The 17,065-nt window shown below is 38.3% G+C and overlaps 2 protein-coding genes and 1 pseudogene across 4 annotated transcripts; 2 read left to right on the top strand and 1 right to left on the bottom strand.

Moving 5' to 3' along the window:
• The first annotated feature begins 1,018 nt into the window (after nucleotides 1-1,018).
• LOC125221861 (protein BPS1, chloroplastic-like) lies at nucleotides 1,019-3,174 on the top strand. 2 transcript variants are annotated; one of them, XM_048124170.2, is made up of 2 exons: nucleotides 1,019-1,161; nucleotides 1,953-3,174. In XM_048124170.2, the coding sequence occupies exon 2, from the start codon at nucleotides 1,968-1,970 to the stop codon at nucleotides 3,030-3,032; it is 1,065 nt and encodes a 354-aa protein (XP_047980127.1). In that variant the 5' UTR covers nucleotides 1,019-1,161; nucleotides 1,953-1,967; the 3' UTR covers nucleotides 3,033-3,174. The 2 variants fall into 2 exon arrangements, with proteins under 2 accessions (XP_047980127.1, XP_047980126.1); XM_048124169.2 differs by lacking the exon at nucleotides 1,019-1,161 and adding an exon at nucleotides 1,179-1,338.
• Nucleotides 3,175-4,719: 1,545 nt separating this feature from the next.
• Nucleotides 4,720-13,688, top strand: LOC125220928 (mitogen-activated protein kinase 4-like). The gene is made up of 8 exons (XM_089060592.1): nucleotides 4,720-4,801; nucleotides 4,883-4,890; nucleotides 5,169-5,335; nucleotides 11,316-11,445; nucleotides 11,692-11,829; nucleotides 11,955-12,260; nucleotides 12,868-13,051; nucleotides 13,386-13,688. Exons 1-8 carry the CDS (start codon nucleotides 4,720-4,722, stop codon nucleotides 13,568-13,570), a joined length of 1,200 nt encoding a protein of 399 aa, XP_088916718.1. The 3' UTR covers nucleotides 13,571-13,688.
• LOC125221862 (protein REVEILLE 6-like) lies at nucleotides 13,643-16,868 on the bottom strand (annotated as a pseudogene). Its single transcript, XR_016134521.1, has 8 exons — nucleotides 16,669-16,868; nucleotides 16,355-16,412; nucleotides 16,042-16,165; nucleotides 15,777-15,947; nucleotides 15,570-15,695; nucleotides 15,025-15,134; nucleotides 14,800-14,859; nucleotides 13,643-14,518 (listed from the first exon to the last, which is right to left on the bottom strand). The product of XR_016134521.1 is annotated as a protein REVEILLE 6-like (transcript).
• Between the last annotated feature and the right edge of the window lie 197 nt (nucleotides 16,869-17,065).

Below are 17,065 nucleotides of genomic sequence, written 5' to 3'. Positions count from 1 at the left end.
GTTACAAGAAATGAAAAGCCAAATAAATGTCTCTCCATTATCATCCTCCACTACTCAAGCCATTATTCTTATAAGAGATCTCTCTTTTTATTTTATTTCTTTTTTATTTCTTTGCACAATTAGTTAGATGTAATTTAACGTACGAGACTTGATATGCATGATTGAATTGAGACATAACATTAGTAATGGATCATAATATTAAATTATTTCAATCACATATTAAACTCTTTTTATTTACTTCAAAACTCAAGGAAGATGAAGGAAATTGTCTAATGCTGTTGCACGGGAATTAATTCTCATCATAAATTCCCATCATCATATGTAACCGTCCAATTATTTATATGATCATGATTGTAATCAATTAACCAATTTAATAACTTTTGTTTATTGCATTAACATCCTTCTCATAAAATAGTTATTCAAAAACTCCCAAAACTCCCCTTTTATATATGTATAGATAGATAATATCAACCTGACTACACACTCGTAGCGAAGCCACGGTTCGGTTACGAGTTTTTTGACTTAGGAAATGCAACATAATGATACTCGGGCGAATTTATTACTCTCAACGTCCTACTTTATGAGTCTCAATTTATCATTTTTGGATGTCTCACTTTATGAGTTCCAATTAAAACACTCCACAAATAGCAATTGACCCATTTTCCACTAATTTTTTTCACTCACATTTTATTATTATAAAACTAATACTCCGTATATAAAAGTAGGATTTGCATTCCATTATATTTTTTCACCGACTTTCATTTATAGTATTTTTTAAAGTTCGTGTCGAACAAATGAGACTCTTATAATGAGACGGAGTGAGTTTTTAACGGAGGAAAATATTTTTAGCTATTAAAAAGTTCTCGTCATTAGTAAAAACACTTACTCCATTATTCAGATGATTATTATAATATGACGTCACCATGCAATCCACGGTCGAAACGCAACGGTCGGTTCGGGACATTATCACATACTGGCATCCCACCATTAGAAAAATTGCACCCTCAAAAATCAATTTTCCAATGGCATTTCGCCGCGTGGCGCGTACATGATTTGATTTAATCAATCCATCTGCTCTGTATTCCATTCACTTAATTTCCTCGAAATTTCATTCACCATTTCTCTACGCGTCTCTCTTACTACTACTATTTCAGCCTTCAGGTATGACTTCCCTCTTCTACAATCGGTGAATTTATGCTTATTTTGGCAGCCGTGTTTCTGTTTGTGTATTATTTTCTCCGATTCTGGTTTTTTAAAACTTTTTAGCTTAGTTTTTTTGAGGTCACCGCGAATTTGTCAGCTTTCGCTGTTTTTATAGGTGAAAATATGACGAATTTGGTAAGTATCTGTTCGAATTGGTTTTACTCTTTTCTTTCGAAGAAATATCTGTTCATTTTTGGTTGGATGGAATTAATTCCTTGATTATTAGGTTTAAATTCAAATTTTGGGGTTTAATTGCCAGAATCTGGAGTTATTTAATGATTGACCGCTTTAACGATGCTGATCTTATAATTAGCTTTAGTTTCATGGTATTATTGGTTGTTTTGTGCTTGATCTCGTTGATATTTTTTCATTGTTTTGAGGAAATTGGAAAAAAAAAATTCAATCTACTGTAATTGGAGACATGTCCTAGTTTCAGTAATTTCTCAAGACTTTTTCCCTATTCTGGATGGCCATGTTATCTGGTGTTACATTTTATGCTTTTTTCTGTATAGATTCATCTTTCCTTCTCTAGGGCTTAATTTTTTGCATTGATATGTATAGACATATAGTCTCTCGCTTTTTCTATTTGTTGAACTCAATCAATTAATGAGGTAGCTTTTTCTATTTGTTGAACTCAATTAATTAATGAGGTAATATCATGATGTATTTCTATGTGGCAGCAGGTATCTTTATTTTATTTCATTTAACTTATAACTAATAGTATCCTCACACACATGTTTTCTTCTCAGGACTTAGTGCATCAAATGAGTCGTGCGCAGGAACCTCATAGAAGTTTCCTCCCATTCGGAAATCCATTTCGCATGATGTTACCAAAGGGATCCTCACTGTCACCAAAGATGCTCGATTTGTTAAATACTTTTGAGGAAAACATGGCCGAGAGGCTTAGAAAGATTAAGCCTCCAGGCAAGGAAGATATTCTGTGCTTGACATGGATGAGGAGTGCCATGGAGCTACTGTGTGAAATACACGCCGATATAAAAGTTCTCATTACGTCTCTCGAACTCCCTGTATGCGACTGGGAGGACAAGTGGATTGATGTATACTTGGACAATAGTGTCAAGTTGCTGGACATCTGCATCGCCTTCAGCTCCGAGATCTCCCGACTGAAACAGGGCCACCTTTTCCTCCGATGCCTCCTGCACGATTTGGAGAGTGCATCCCCAAAGAAGTTTATTCAGGCACGTTCCTCCCTGGATGGATGGAAGCAGCATGTGGCTTCGAAGAATCCCAGACTCGACAACATCTTCTCCGTCATGGATAGCCTCGCTCAAACACTAGACCTCCCAAAGATCAAGAACTCTTCAAAGGGAAAAGTCTTGATGCGAGCCATGTATGGGGTTAAGGTCGTCACTCTCTTCATTTGCAGTGTGTTTGCTGCTGCATTCTCCGGTTCTGCAAAAAAGCTGATGGACCTACCGGTTCCTGAGACCTGCTTGTGGGCGCAGGCCTTCTCGGATCTCCAGACTTGTGTGAACAGTGAAATCAGAAACACGGACCCGGACAAGGTCCACGTTTTCTTGAAAGAGGTGGAATCTGTCGATAGTGGCGTGAGGAAGGTATACCCCATAGTGCAAGATGGCGTGGAGAACCCTGTTGAAGCTCAAGTGTTGCAGAAGTCGAAGTCGGATTTGGAGAAAGCAGCTGGAGAACTCTGTCAAGGACTCGAGCTCGTTGCAAAGGAGGTCGATGGTTTCTTCCAGGTAGTTTTAACCGGACGCGATGCATTGCTTAGCAATCTTAGGCTTGTTGGTAATGTTTTCGAGCAAGGTGAAACTAGCCTCAATGTACAAGGCCCACCAGTTAGGTGAAGGAAAAGAATATCTATATATAAGCTCTTGTATACGGAAGATAAATGCAAATGTAGTTTTTCAAATTACGAGTATATATTGTATGCTTAATGTCTGTGTATGTGTGGTCTGTCAAATTGAAAGTTACCGGTTAATGTTTGAACTTCTATATATTGTATATATGATAACAAACATAAATTTTAGTAATAAGATTGCGGTTTGTCGCATGAATTGCAGCTTTGTGGCTTCGATTTTTAGTTAATTTAGATTGATGGGTAAAAACACTGAAATATCCGTCTTATTGTATTGGAAAAATATGAAAAATACTGAATTTTGGTATACTATGATTTTTGAATTATAAAATATAGTATAATATTCCAAAAATTCAAATACTCTCTATTTTTTATTGATATTGAAAGGTCGTTCTACTGCAAAAGTATGACATATTGAATTTCGATATAACATACATACAATTGGTACATTATCTTATACTATTGAATTTTCGGTGAGGTATACTGTACTGACCCACTCATAGTTTTGACCATTTTGTGCAACACAAGAAAAATTAAAATATGGTCTTATTTAATTTGTAAATTTTTTGTTGCATACTTGATCGCCATGCATTGCATGCAACATCTATCGCATGTATGGTGGCATAAGTTGACGAATAAGAGCTTGCATAGCCAGTGGCAAAACCAGAAATTTAAAGAAGTCGAGACTAAAATTTAACGATGAAGCATTGTTATGTCCCTGTAATCTTTGGGAGAGGCTAACATTTATCCAAATGTATTCAAAATTATCAATTTATAGATTCAAAGTAAATACAGCACTCCCCCGCCCGCTATTATGAGTCTCATTCCTTAACGATACGGGTTTTAAGAAATATTAAGAAAAGTGTGTGAAAAAGAGTTAGTGAAATGTGAGTCTCACTTGTATATATTAGTTTTAAATGAAATGTGAGTGAAATATGAGACCCTATTACCATTTATATTGGTAAAAGTGAACCGGGACTCCTATTCGCGGACGGACTAAAATGGCAAAACGGGACTCCTATTCGTGGACGAAGGGAGTATATTTTTAGATTAATACAAATACAAATACAAATAAATTATAATGATATTGTAAAATAAACTAGTACTCCTGTTCAACAAGAGTGTGCAATTTTGGTTAGACACGGGTATTAATGCACAAATGATAAAGTAAGAAAGATATAGAAAGAAAAAATAATTAAAATATTGTTAGTTTAAAATGAGTCTCACCTCATTAGAGAGAAAATAGTTTCTAAAATTAAAAAGTGTATATTTTCGTGGGACAAACTTAAAATGAAAGAATGCACATTCTTATAATATGGAATAAGTATTAAAAATTTAAAATACTAGTTATTATATAAACAAAATACTAAATGTAAATACAAAAATTTAATACAATATTATTACATACAAAAACAAAATTTTAATAGTAGTAATTAAAGATGTTTTATTCTCCAAATTTTCTAGTCTTAAATATTAGTAATATATAAAAACAATTTTAGAGTCCCGAGTAAAATCAATTTAGTACTATTAACTTTATAATCAATTGAATTCCAATTTCCAACCCATTTTAACAGACCAATTCATTATGACATTACATATTCCCAACTCTCTCTCTCCTCTGCCCCATTCCCTCTTTCTTTCCGTTCTCCACCGCTCGACTCGAGGCTATAAATATGATGGAGCGGGGGCTTGGCCTGTGCTGGTTCCGCATAACAGAGAATGATTTCCACATGGACCACAAGTCGCTTGGGGGAAAAGGCTAGAGAGAAAGAGCTTTTAGCTTGAGTGCAGGTGCAGCTAACATTTTTCATTCAAGTCGAATGTGTGTTGCTTGGATAGGATCTATGGTATACTTGTTCGTTGATTATCATCTAATTCCAGTTATTATCCATTTCCGCAACATTTTCGAAATATGTTTAATTTTCAATTGTGATATAAATCCATGTTCAACAAACTCGCTTAATACTCAAATTATTATTAGTAGTAGTATATATTTGCGCGCTATTTAAGCGTTTTATTTGGATACAGCTCAAGTAAAAGAGTGAAGAGAATTGACAAGTTTAAAAGTTGAGGCAGAAACTGTTACAAATCCGACAACCTAACAAAACCTTCATTTCCTCTTTAGAAGGCGCCTTCTGTTTCTGGCGATGGCGGAAACTGGAATTATATTTCTTGCCCCCCCACGCATGGCAGGAGATATTTCCTGTGGCGTGTGAATGGAAATCTATTCCAAGTTTATTCAAACTATTTCCTGCAAAGTGTCATCGGCAGTGGGGATAATGGCATTGTATGGTAATCATCGCGCCAATTCTCTTCTCAATTCATTTGAGCATTGAGTTCGTGCTTTATTTTGTTGTTAAATTTATGGGGATTGAATTTGAGATCTCTGGTGATGTTTGATGTTTGGAATTGAGTTGCCTTTGTTGTTTTCTGCTTACCGGTGTTTCGAATTGATGAAAATGTGAAGGGGTTTTGTAAGACAAAGGAGTGGGGGTTCTTGTAGTTGAGAATGTGTTGGAAGATGACAAGTGAAGAGAATCTTGAGTCAATGATGCAAAACTAAAGATTATGAATAGGTCATCTTTCTCTTATTAGATGCTTGCGTTAATGTAAAATCTATCTAGGCAAGATGCCTTCTTAGAATAGGAAGATTACAAGTTGTGTTCTCCAATATAACTAGATTTTGTCGTAATGGTTTTAATTGATCCAACCATCATGTAGTCTTCAACTTCATTAGCTCTCTTTCAGTTCTTATTTACAACAATATAGTTGCTACTTACATTCTTTTTGTGTTATGACAAATAGGGCAATTGTGAATCGAGAAACAAAAGAACGTAAATAGACACAGAATTTACGTGGTTCACCAACGTTGTGTTGGCTACGTCCACGGGCAAAAACGGAGAACAAATTGTATTATGACTGCAGTTTTTCAGATACAGATTAGATCTGTCAGATCTCAAATCACAGAATTATGTGCTCTACTCCCATATATGTAGGCACACATAAGACAGACTGGGCCTAGGAAACATAATCCTATCCCAATTAGGAAACCTAATCCTATACAAATTCAAGGCATACTAACAAATCTCCACCTTGACTTGAATTCTCCCTGCAGACGCATCATCATAACACCAGACGAACAAACTTCTCCATTCTTGCCTCAGATTTGCCCTCCACGGGCAACTAACAGCTCATGACATTAAGCAAGTCCAAACAATGTTGGAACTTGCTCTGCGGGACCGACTTGGTGAACATATCCGCAGGATTATCAGCAGTACCTACTTTCTTCACCTCAATTCTCTTCTCATCTCTTAGAAAATGATACCTCACATCAATATGCTTAGTCCTTTCATGATGGACTTGATCCTTGGCTAAACAAATAGCGCTCTTACTGTCACAGAACACAACAGCTTGATCTTGATGTCACCAACTAGCCCTTGCAACCATATTCCCTCTTTAACAGCTTCTGTCAATGCCATATACTCTGCTTCAGTAGTAGACAAAGTAACTGCAGCCTGCAAAGTTGATTTCCAACTAACAACAGAACCACTAAGAGTGAAAACATAACCGGTCATAAATCTTCTACTATCGACATCTCCAGCGTAGTCAGAATCAGAATAACCAGTCACTAAACAGTGAGTATCACCTTCATAAATGAGACCAATATCAGACGTACCTCTCAAGTAACGAAAAATCCTCTTCACAGCCTGCCAGTGCTCCTTTCCAGGATTTTCCATGAACCTGCTAACAACGCTGACAGCATGCGCTATATCTGGCCTAGTACAGACCATGGCGTACATCAAACTCCCTACTGCATTAGAGTACGGGACTCGAGACATGTACTCCTCCTCAACTTCGGATTTCGGTGCAAGATCAGATGACAAATGAATGTTTGTGGCACTTGGAGTATCAATAGCCTTAGATGCAGACATGCCAAATCTTGACAAAATCTTCTCAATTTAGCTCTTCTGTGACAGAGAAAGCTTTTTCTTTTCTTTATCTCTAGAAATCTCCATGCCCAAAATTTTCTTCGCAACACCCAAATCCTTCATATCAAACTCAACACTAAGCTGAGCTTTCAACTTCTGTACTTCAGACTTTGACTTCACAGCTATGAGCATATCATCCACATATAGAACAAGATAGACCATAGAACCATCGTCAGCTTTGTTGTGATAGACACAACAATCATACGGACTCCTGCTGAATCCCAGCTTGATCTTGTAACTGTCAAACCTCTTATACCACTGCCTCGGAGACTGCTTTAGTCCATACAAGGACTTCTTCAACTTGCACACATAATCCTCCTTGCCCGGAACCACAAATCCCTCTGGCTGAGTCATGTAGATATCCTCCTCAAGCAATCCGTGTAGAAAAGCCGTCTTCACATCTAGTTGCTCAAGCTCCAAATCATAATGTGCAACTATCGCAAGTAACACTCTGATGGAAGTATGTCTAACCACTGGTGAGAATATCTCATTATAGTCAACCCCCTCCTTTTGCGTGAACCCTCTTGCAACTAGACGAGCCTTGTATCTAATGCCCTCATCTGGTGTAGTGCCTTCCTTCTTCTTGAAAATCCATTTGCAAGTAACAATCTTTCTCCCCTTAGGCCGTGGAACCAATTCCCAAGTCAGGTTCTTCAAAAGTGATTCTATCTCTTCTTGCATTGCAGCGAGCCACTTGGCACGCTCACTGCCTGAAATAGCTTCCTTGTAGGTAGGTGGTTCATCTGCCGAAGGCTCATCTTCGACCTCATTGGCAACCTGCAATGCATATGCCATCATATCCTCAAAATCATACCTCAACGGAGGCTTCACATTTGTCCTCCTAGCTCTGTCAATAGCAATGCTTCTCTGACGAGCTTGTAGATGAACATCCGAACTAGAAGTATCGGCGACTTCAACAGTAGTGTGTTGATCTTCTCCACCTTGGAGTTGTGATTCACTCACATCATGAGTGACTTGCAGCTCCACCTGTTCATCAACACCATCCAAATCCTCTGTAGCAATAGACTTCACAGTAGAGTTAAGCATAAAATTTTCATCAAATACCACATTCCGACTGAGAATAATTCTACCCTCTGAAGATGACCAAATTCTGTACCCCTTAACTCCATCTCCATAACCTACAAATACTCCCTTCTTAGCTCTTGGCTCCAATTTACCTTCACTCCCATGATAATAAACAGTACTCCCAAAAACTCTCAACATAGAGTAATCTGCAGGTGAATCAGACCATACCTCGTAAGGTGTCTTGCAGTCAATGCCAGTGTGAGGTCCACGGTTGATCAGATAACAAGCCGTGTTTACTGCCTCTGCCCAAAACTTCCTAGTCAAACCGGCTTGGAAGAGCATGCATCTTACTCTCTCCAACAACGTCTGATTCATGCGTTCTGCCACACCATTCTGCTGTGGTGTATGTCTAACGGTGTGATGGCGAACGATCCCTTCACTCCTACAAAACTCATCGAACTCAGACGAACAAAATTCCAGACCGTTATCTGTTCTCAATCGCTTGATCTTCTTCCCAGTCTGGTTTTCAATTAGAGTCTTCCACTCTTTGAACTTTTTGAATGCCTCACCTTTATGCTTCATCATAAACACTCAAGTCATTCTCGAGTAGTCATCAATCATCGACACAAAATACTTGCGTCCTCCAATAGACTCAACACGTGAGAGACCCCAACAATCCATATGAATGTAGTCAAGTGTCCCCTTCGTTCGATGAACACCCTTCTTTGGAAACTTGCTGCGATGAAGCTTCCCCAACACACAGTGTTCGCAGAAATCAAGTTTCTGCACCTTATGGCCCGAAAGAAAATCACGATTCGACATGATTCTCATGCCACGTTCTCCCATATGACCGAGCCTCATATGCCACAGCTTGGTCATATCCTTGGTTGCAACCTCGGATGATGCAATATCAGCAGAATTTGCTACGATGGAACCTCTCAGAACATACAAGGTACCCCGTTTCAAAGCTGTCAGAACCACCTTCGAATCTTTCAAAATACGCATTACTCCACCTTCACCTTTGAAACTGAACCCCTTACTATCAAATGTACTCAGGGATATCAGATTCTTCGTCATCTGTGGAACATGCCTAACATCGTTCAAGGTGCAGAAGACCCCATCATGAGTCCTAATCCCGATTGAGCCGATGCCAACCACCTTGCAGACAGCACTGTTGGCCATGGTAACATTGCCTCCATCTATCTGCTCATAAGTGTTGAAATACTCCCTGTGAGGACAGAGATGATATGACGCTCCAGAATCCAAAATCCACACATCATTACAGTGTGGCTGTTCATCCGCAACCAAGGCCAATTCTTCTTCCGAATTTGTGTCATCAGCTTCTGCCACAGTCGCAGAACCGTTAGCATCTTCCTTCTTGCCCAATTTCTTCTTTATCCTTGGACAATCAACCTTCCAATGCCCTGGTTCTTTACAATATCTGCAGATGTCATCTGGCTTAGGGCCTTTAGGACCTTTTGAACCTTTTGAGTTCTGCTTCTTCTGTCCGAATTTCTTCTGTCCTTTACCCGTAACAGATAATCCCGATGGCAGATCTTTTGTGGCTGAACTCGTTGTCTGTTGACGATCCTCTCTGATGTGGAGAGCAGATCGAACATCCTCCAACGAAAGAGTTTCCTTTTCAGTCATAAAAGACTCAACAAAATTTTCGTAAGATTCAGGCAGAGACACAAGCAAAATTAAAGCAGCATCCTCGTCTTCTACTTTAACTTCAACATTACGCAAATCTAGCAAAATTTTATTCAAATTTTCCAGATGATCCCGAAGGGGCGTACCTTCCTGCATGCGTAACCGAAACAAACGTTGCTTCAAGAGCAACTTGTTGGTTAGAGACTTCGTCATGTATAGACTCTCCAACTTCGCCCAAAGAGCAGCAGCCGTCTCCTGATCCGCAACTTCGATGATAACATCGTCAGACAGGCTCAATATGATGGTCGAGTGGGCCTTTTCGTCTAGGGTTGTCCACTCCTTATCATCCTCCGTAGCCTTCTTTGTTTTTAGCGGCTCCCACAAACCCTGCTGCTTCAGCAGAGATCGCATCTTGATCTGCCATAAACCAAAAGTATTTCTCCCGGTGAATTTGTCAACCTTCACGTTCAGAGCAGACATCTCGATTTACCAGACAAAACCCTCGCAGCGGAATTCAAAACCCTAGTTCGAAAACCAAGGCTCTAGATACCAGTTTGTTATGACAAATAGGGCAATTGTGAATCGATAAACAAAAGAACGTAAATAGACACAGAATTTACGTGGTTCACCAACGTTGTGTTGGCTACGTCCACGGGCAAAAACGGAGAACAAATTGTATTATGACTGCAGTTTTTCAGATACAGATTGGATCTGTCAGATCTCAAATCACAGAATTATGTGCTCTACTCCCATATATATAGGCACACATGAGACAGACTGGGCCTAGGAAACATAATCCTATCCCAATTAGGAAACCTAATCCTATACAAATTCAAGGCATACTAACATTTTGTTTTAGCTGAATGCATCTGAACCACTCCAATTAAAAATGGTGATGCATAGTTGATTATGAAGCTAGAACAAGTATGTATATTCAGATGAGCTCCTGACATTAGAGAGCTCATATTTTACTTGATCGGATTTATATAACGAGGGACTCCAGCTTTTCTCTTCAATAATCATTTTTGCTATAAAATTATTCACCAAATTTGTGTGGAATTGGATGACTGAGAAGGGCAAGTTGGTAGTCTCTTAAATGATCATATTTGCATAATTCTACATTCACAGGACGTGGCAATGTGTGGAAACTTAGGTTTTTCAAAGAGTAAATAACTAATGTTTGATGTTCAATCCCCAAAAAAGCATAGTCCTACTAATTTAGAGTTCAATCTGATGCTCTAACTTTGTCAGCTTTGGTTTGTAATCGTAATAGATTTTTAATGTATATCCCATCATTGAATCTTCCCTGTACTTCATTCTTTTCACTAAGGCATCTCATTTTGTAACTACTGTTTATGGTTTATTTCGATTTATCTAATACTAGTACATAATAGTTCTTGGTTTCTCTCCAAGTATTATTTTGCAGATGTTTGTATAGTTTGACAGTGTCATTTGTTATATTAGCTCGTTGACCTTGAAGCTTGTTGGAAGATTTTAGACATGGTCTTAGAGTTAGAATATGAAAATGTTGTTTTGTCATCCTGTTTGCATGTTTCTCTGTGTTTACCAATGATTAAGGGGAATTGAATCTTTTTCACTTGCTTCAGTGAGGGTCAAAACACTGGGACAGGTGAAAGAGTCGCCATTAAAAAGATTAGCAATGCATTTGGTAGCATATTTGATGCAAAGAAGACACTATATGAAATCAGATATCTACTTCAGATGGATCATCAGGATGTGAGCATTTTCACCTAAATCCTATTGATTGTCATCTCTTAAATCTTCTCTCTTGATTGATTTTTTTTTTGTATGTATGGAAAAATGACACACCTCACTCCACATAATTCTTTCTATACCTTTTTTTAAAAACATAATCCGGACATCTTTCTACAATTTGTATTAATGTGTCATCGAGTGTTGATGAATAGTTTCTGGTACAACTATCATCCAACATCTAAATCTTGTGTTTTTATTCTTTAACAGTTTATCCCAATTAAAGACATAATTCGACCACCACAGAGAGAGAACTTCGAAGACGTCTACTATGTTTATGGTCTCATGGATACCAATCTTAGCCAGTTAATTCGGTCCAACCAACGATTGACAGATAACCATTGCCAGGTTTGGCCTCACTTTCTTATCGTACAAACACATGACCAACAACATCTCATACCTTCAGTATTTTTATTTTGTCAAACTTGACTTCAGTACTGGGAACTCAACTGATTCTTGTATAAAATTTGCAGTGTTACCTTTACCAAATTCTACGAGGACTTAAATATCTCCATTCTGCAAACATTTTATGTCGTGCTCTTAAACCGCATATGGTGTGCCTCAATTCGGATCATGAACTGAAAATCATATGTGAAACTTATCCCAAGCCGAATGTTGCTACTCATTGGTATCAAGCTCCAGAAATGCTCCTAAATTGTTCAGGACACACTCCTGCAGTTGATATCTGGTCTCTTGGTTGCTTACTCGGCGAGATCATGAATAGAGAACCTTTATTTCCCGGAACAGATATTGATCACCAGTTTATACTCATCACACAGGTATTTCTGATCAAACAGTCCAAACACACATACCATCTAACTGAATATGTTTTTAATACAATATTCGCTGCCATTCTTTATTTGGAAAAAAATATATTATGCGTATACTCGTCCTTGTTAGTTTATTTACATCATCTGAGGAACATGACAATATTTTGTCAAATAACACTGGAGATTATGCTCGTCTCTACAAATCCTGGTGGCATAAGCATGATGTGCTCCTGAATATTTCTCTTTTAAGTATATTTCTGCAATAGTTTGGAAAACCTGCAGTGTATATAGCAAGATGGAGCATGGAGTTAGAAACTGCAACCTTGCTATCCCATTCTCATAAAATTTTCTTTTAAATTAATTGTATTATACTCCAGTTTCATTTGGAATGTTCCATATTCCATTTTGGGTCGTCCCATTTCCATTTCAAGCTGAAATTTGTGAGCCCATACATCCTTTTAAACATTACACACAATAATCTACTAATTAACATTCTCTCCCAAATAAACATTCCTAAAAGAAATGAGACATTTCAAATGGGATGGATGGAGTATGTCTTTAAAGTTTTGTGTCTGTTTTAGTACTGATGTTGTGTCGTCTCTCTTCATTTGTGAAGCTAATTGGCTCTCCAGATGATGCCAGTCTTGGTTTTCTTAGTAATGACCACCGACGCTATCTTAGGCAGCTCCCACAGTACCAAAAGCAACGATTTTCTGCTAGATTCCCGAATACTGCTGCTGCTGGAGCTCTGGATTTGTTAGAGAGGATGCTTGTGTTTGACCCAAGCAGGCGCATTACAGGTATCATAGGTAGAAGTTTAATGTTGTTTTTTCCTATGATTTCTGAATTTCTCCTTCATCGAGAGATACATTTGGAATTTGTGAAGCTAAGACTATCTGGAGACTTCAAATAATCAGTATGACATATTCATCTGGTGCCAGTAGCATAGCAGTTTTTTTCCTAAAGTTTTGTTCATAATCATGTTCTGTGATTTCCGGCCCTCTACTATACTTGTATAGTTGAATTAACGCATGAGATAGTGGAGACGTCTTGCCTGAAACATGTGTTTTTGTTTATTCTTGTCCCCCTCTCTACTCTTTGCTTTAATACTCTTATATTCTTGATCAATTGCAGTCAATGAGGCTCTCTGTCATCCGTACTTAGCACCGTATCGTGATATCAACAATGAACCTGTTTGCCCTAATCCGCTTTTCTTTGACTATGAGCATCCAACAGTTACTCAAGAGAGCATCAAGGATTTCATTTGGAGGATGTCTGAAACATTCAATCCCAACTTAGGTGGAGATATGCCGCCATGAAGATAACTCTTTTTAGGTCATATTGTTACCACCAGTTACTGAATTGTCATCTGTAATTTTCTCAGAGAGAAAAAATTCAAGATTTCTCGTTGCTATGTCAAAATTTTCATCTGAATAACATCATCGTGCATATGTGCATTGCTTGTTTCATTTAATTAGATCACAGTCTTTAAGAACTAGAGTTCTACAAGGAGTTCTTCTAGATCATCAATAGGTAAAGTATCTGTGGGAAAGTCCCTTATCGGGTAGCAGACTACACTCGTGAGCCTCTCAACCGCACTGCACGGCACAGATTCTTCTTGGCCTTCTTCGCCATCACGTCCCTGTTGTTGATCCCCTTTATTTCCCATAACGCACTAGGATCATAGTGACTGTCCGCATGAGAGCTGTAGTTGCCAGTCATCCAAAACACCCATTTTGCCCTTTAAAATAACAATCAGATCGATATCAATATCGATTATGTGAAACTAATTCCAAATTTCTCCTACCATCTTGCATAGGCGTTTGCTTTACAGTTTCACCTTGATTCCATACTGTCACTCTCAAAGTCACTTAGTAACACCAAAACATCACATGAACAGATCATAAAAAGAAGCCAAGAATGTACAAGATCAGAAAACCTACTCTCTTGACATTTAAAACACTACTCAAATCAACCTCTCTCTCTCTCTCTCTCAAGCTAACAAAATTCTGGGCGTTTCAAAACTATCACCACATGCCTGTTATATACATACAACACACTGATCCACATATTCAGCAGTAGATCACACAACCATCCATGGCTGAAAGCAATGAGTAAAAACATTTCTACCGCACTAACCAACCTTGGAACATAACAAGCTCTGAAGGTTCTTCAGATAATGCCTTTTGAGGACTCTATGCAGACGGGATCTCACTCCCAGCACGGACATTTTCAGTTGCTATTTTATATGAAGAGAGCAACTTTCTCTGTCAACAATCAAGGTCATACGATAATAAGGACATGATAGAGTAGAACGACTAATTAGAGGTTAATCTGTGATATCCAAGACAAGAAGACAGCATTCAGAATTTCAGCTAGCAGGTCACTGTTTGGTTATCAAGATGTATGATGTTGCGCTTGTAACCAAAATTGAGGGAAAAGTTCAATCCACTTAAAATAAAACCCAAAAACATTCCCTAGAGTTTTTCATAATACTAGAACGGGAAGGCTGAAGATATGAACTGCAAATAGAGAACATGAAACTCACATGATTCTCAAATTCAGGGGTCACCAAATTGACGCAGAGGTTCTTCATCAACATCAGTACCTGCAAGATTAACGGTTGTTAAATTCTACTTGAGTGCATTAGATTAACAATAGATATAGTTGATATCCCCTCGAATATCAAATTAGTAAACAAAGGCTAAAGACCAACTTTATAAGCATAAAATTGTCCAAAACACTCGTTCTATTATAGAGCAGTTCAACTCACCGTCTCAACATTTATAGGCTCCATTTTCCTCAGCCTTTGCAATTGATCGGTTGTGGTAGGATCGAAGACGCTGCCAATGAAACCATAAACTTGAGCGAAATCCGGCATAACTGCACTAATAAGAAGGCAGTGATAAGTTTTAGTTATGCCACTCTACAGAAACAATAGATATTTTTTCTGGTTATCAGTCTTAATAGTAATACTAACATTCAGGTGATAAGAGTAATTATTAAAAAAGAATAACAGTCATGTAATCTGATAACAATGCTTCAACATGGAACACACGACAAGTGCAGCATACATTGCTTTAAACATGGATGATTCAAACCTAACAAAACAGGTTTTTCTGCATTTTTAACCAGTAATGTTGATTTCACAGACTACAGATGCTAATACAGAAATGAGGAACAGAGCTCGTGCTCTGCTGCATTATCATCTTCACTTCACGGTGCATAACTAAATCTTAATATGACGTCTTTATTTGCCACATTTTTCTCAGGTAAGTTCAAACTAAAAGGTTAAATTACAGATTCTAGGGTACAGACCTCTCTTTGTGGTGCACAATGTCGCTTTCAATTCATGATCCATCTCATTAGATTTCCACAGACACAGAGTGCTATCATTGCTGCTGGTGCAATAATTATTGGCAGCACTGGCTAATCTGACATCATCTAAAACACCAAGACACATTTCATTAGTGACATCTTAAAACAAATGGCAGATCAAGGTGTTCGGCAGTACAAAGAAATCACCTTTTGCAACATTTGACAAACATCCTGCTGGCACAACATTGTAATTCCAAGAAGACAATGGTGAACCACTGATAGGATTTCTGGGAGTTGAAAACGGATTGCGCCTTACAGCGTATCCAGTCTCCACTCTAGCAACAGAAGATTGTACAGGACCTGCTGTTCGAGGTAGAACTGCACAGAACATAGGGACACCAATAAGTCACTGGATGTGCTCAAAAAGGGAAAGGAGAGAACAAAATTCACAGGAAAATCAAAGGTAGCCAACCATTTTTCGAGGCCCTCTGCGGATAAGGATGAGAAGCTTTTCTCTTTGGACGCGGAGGAGGCACATGCTCGCTTGTACCATTCTTCTGGACTTTCAGAAAATACTTTTGGGCATGGCTACGTATCTGAAAGATGACCTCTGTTTAGTTTCAGGAAAACAAAGTAGTGAGCAAATATGCTTCACCTTAGAGCATAAATTATTTACAAAATTACTCAAAAATATCGATTATCCAGGTAAATGATTTGAAAGTTGATCAACTCTAAATTACAAAATATCATCTGAAGTGTAGTGTAAAACTTTAAGTAAAATTAACCTGGATAACTGTCTTTGACCCAATAAATGCTTCAATCTTTTTCCAGTCACGGTCAAATCTAAAGTTGAAGAAAGTAAATCAGAAAACAAATACGAGCACCACCCGCCATCAATGATGAATAAAAATCGAATATCAAAAATTCATTTTCTAATTCACCTCAATAATTTCAAATTCAAACATTATCAAGCTTAAAAACTCCAACAAAATTTCTTCTTTAATCACATTATCCTCACCACAGCAATTAATTTTCGGCATTGCTGGATGCTGGCCAAGATATTTGTCACTCATCCAAGAAAAAACCAAATCACACTTACAACTGAAGCGCTTCGACAAATTTATCATGCTCTTGATCACTCCAGCTCTCTCTTGACTTGGTGATCGTGTAAGGCTTTCGGATCATCCAAACCCGGAAGCAGATTGCTATCCGCCGCCGCTCATGTAGAAATCGTGGAAATGCGAAAAGTCCTGATCCGGGTGGTTTCCGGTGTGCCGACACCATGTTTGATCAATAGAAGAGGAAAGCAGATAGGAGAGTCCAAGCTCTGGTTTTGGCGAATCGGATTGAAATGAAATTTGGATTTACGTGGTGAGAGGGGAGATGGAAATCTCGGAATGCGACGGGTAGGGGAGTAGAGGGAAAAGATCTGAGCCGCACACGTGTCGGTAAATGGGTGATGGGTTGAATTTTTAGGCGATGAGGTGTCAGCCTCT

This window comes from Salvia hispanica, chromosome 1 (genome assembly GCF_029641045.1).
Source record: "Salvia hispanica isolate PSC_SH4W2 chromosome 1, Shi_PSC_v1, whole genome shotgun sequence".
NCBI classification, from domain to species: Eukaryota; Viridiplantae; Streptophyta; class Magnoliopsida; order Lamiales; family Lamiaceae; genus Salvia; species Salvia hispanica.
This window is presented reverse-complemented; position numbering and strand designations above follow the sequence as displayed.

Excerpts from the sequence above, each read along its gene's own strand:
- LOC125220928 (XM_089060592.1), top strand. The coding sequence starts at position 4,720 with ATGGAGCGGGGGCTTGGCCTGTGCTGGTTCCGCATAACAGAGAATGAT. Across the intron at positions 11,830-11,954 it reads TGACAGATAACCATTGCCAG|TGTTACCTTTACCAAATTCT; the intron begins GTTTGGCCTCAC and ends TAAAATTTGCAG. Across the intron at positions 12,261-12,867 it reads AGTTTATACTCATCACACAG|CTAATTGGCTCTCCAGATGA; the intron begins GTATTTCTGATC and ends TCATTTGTGAAG.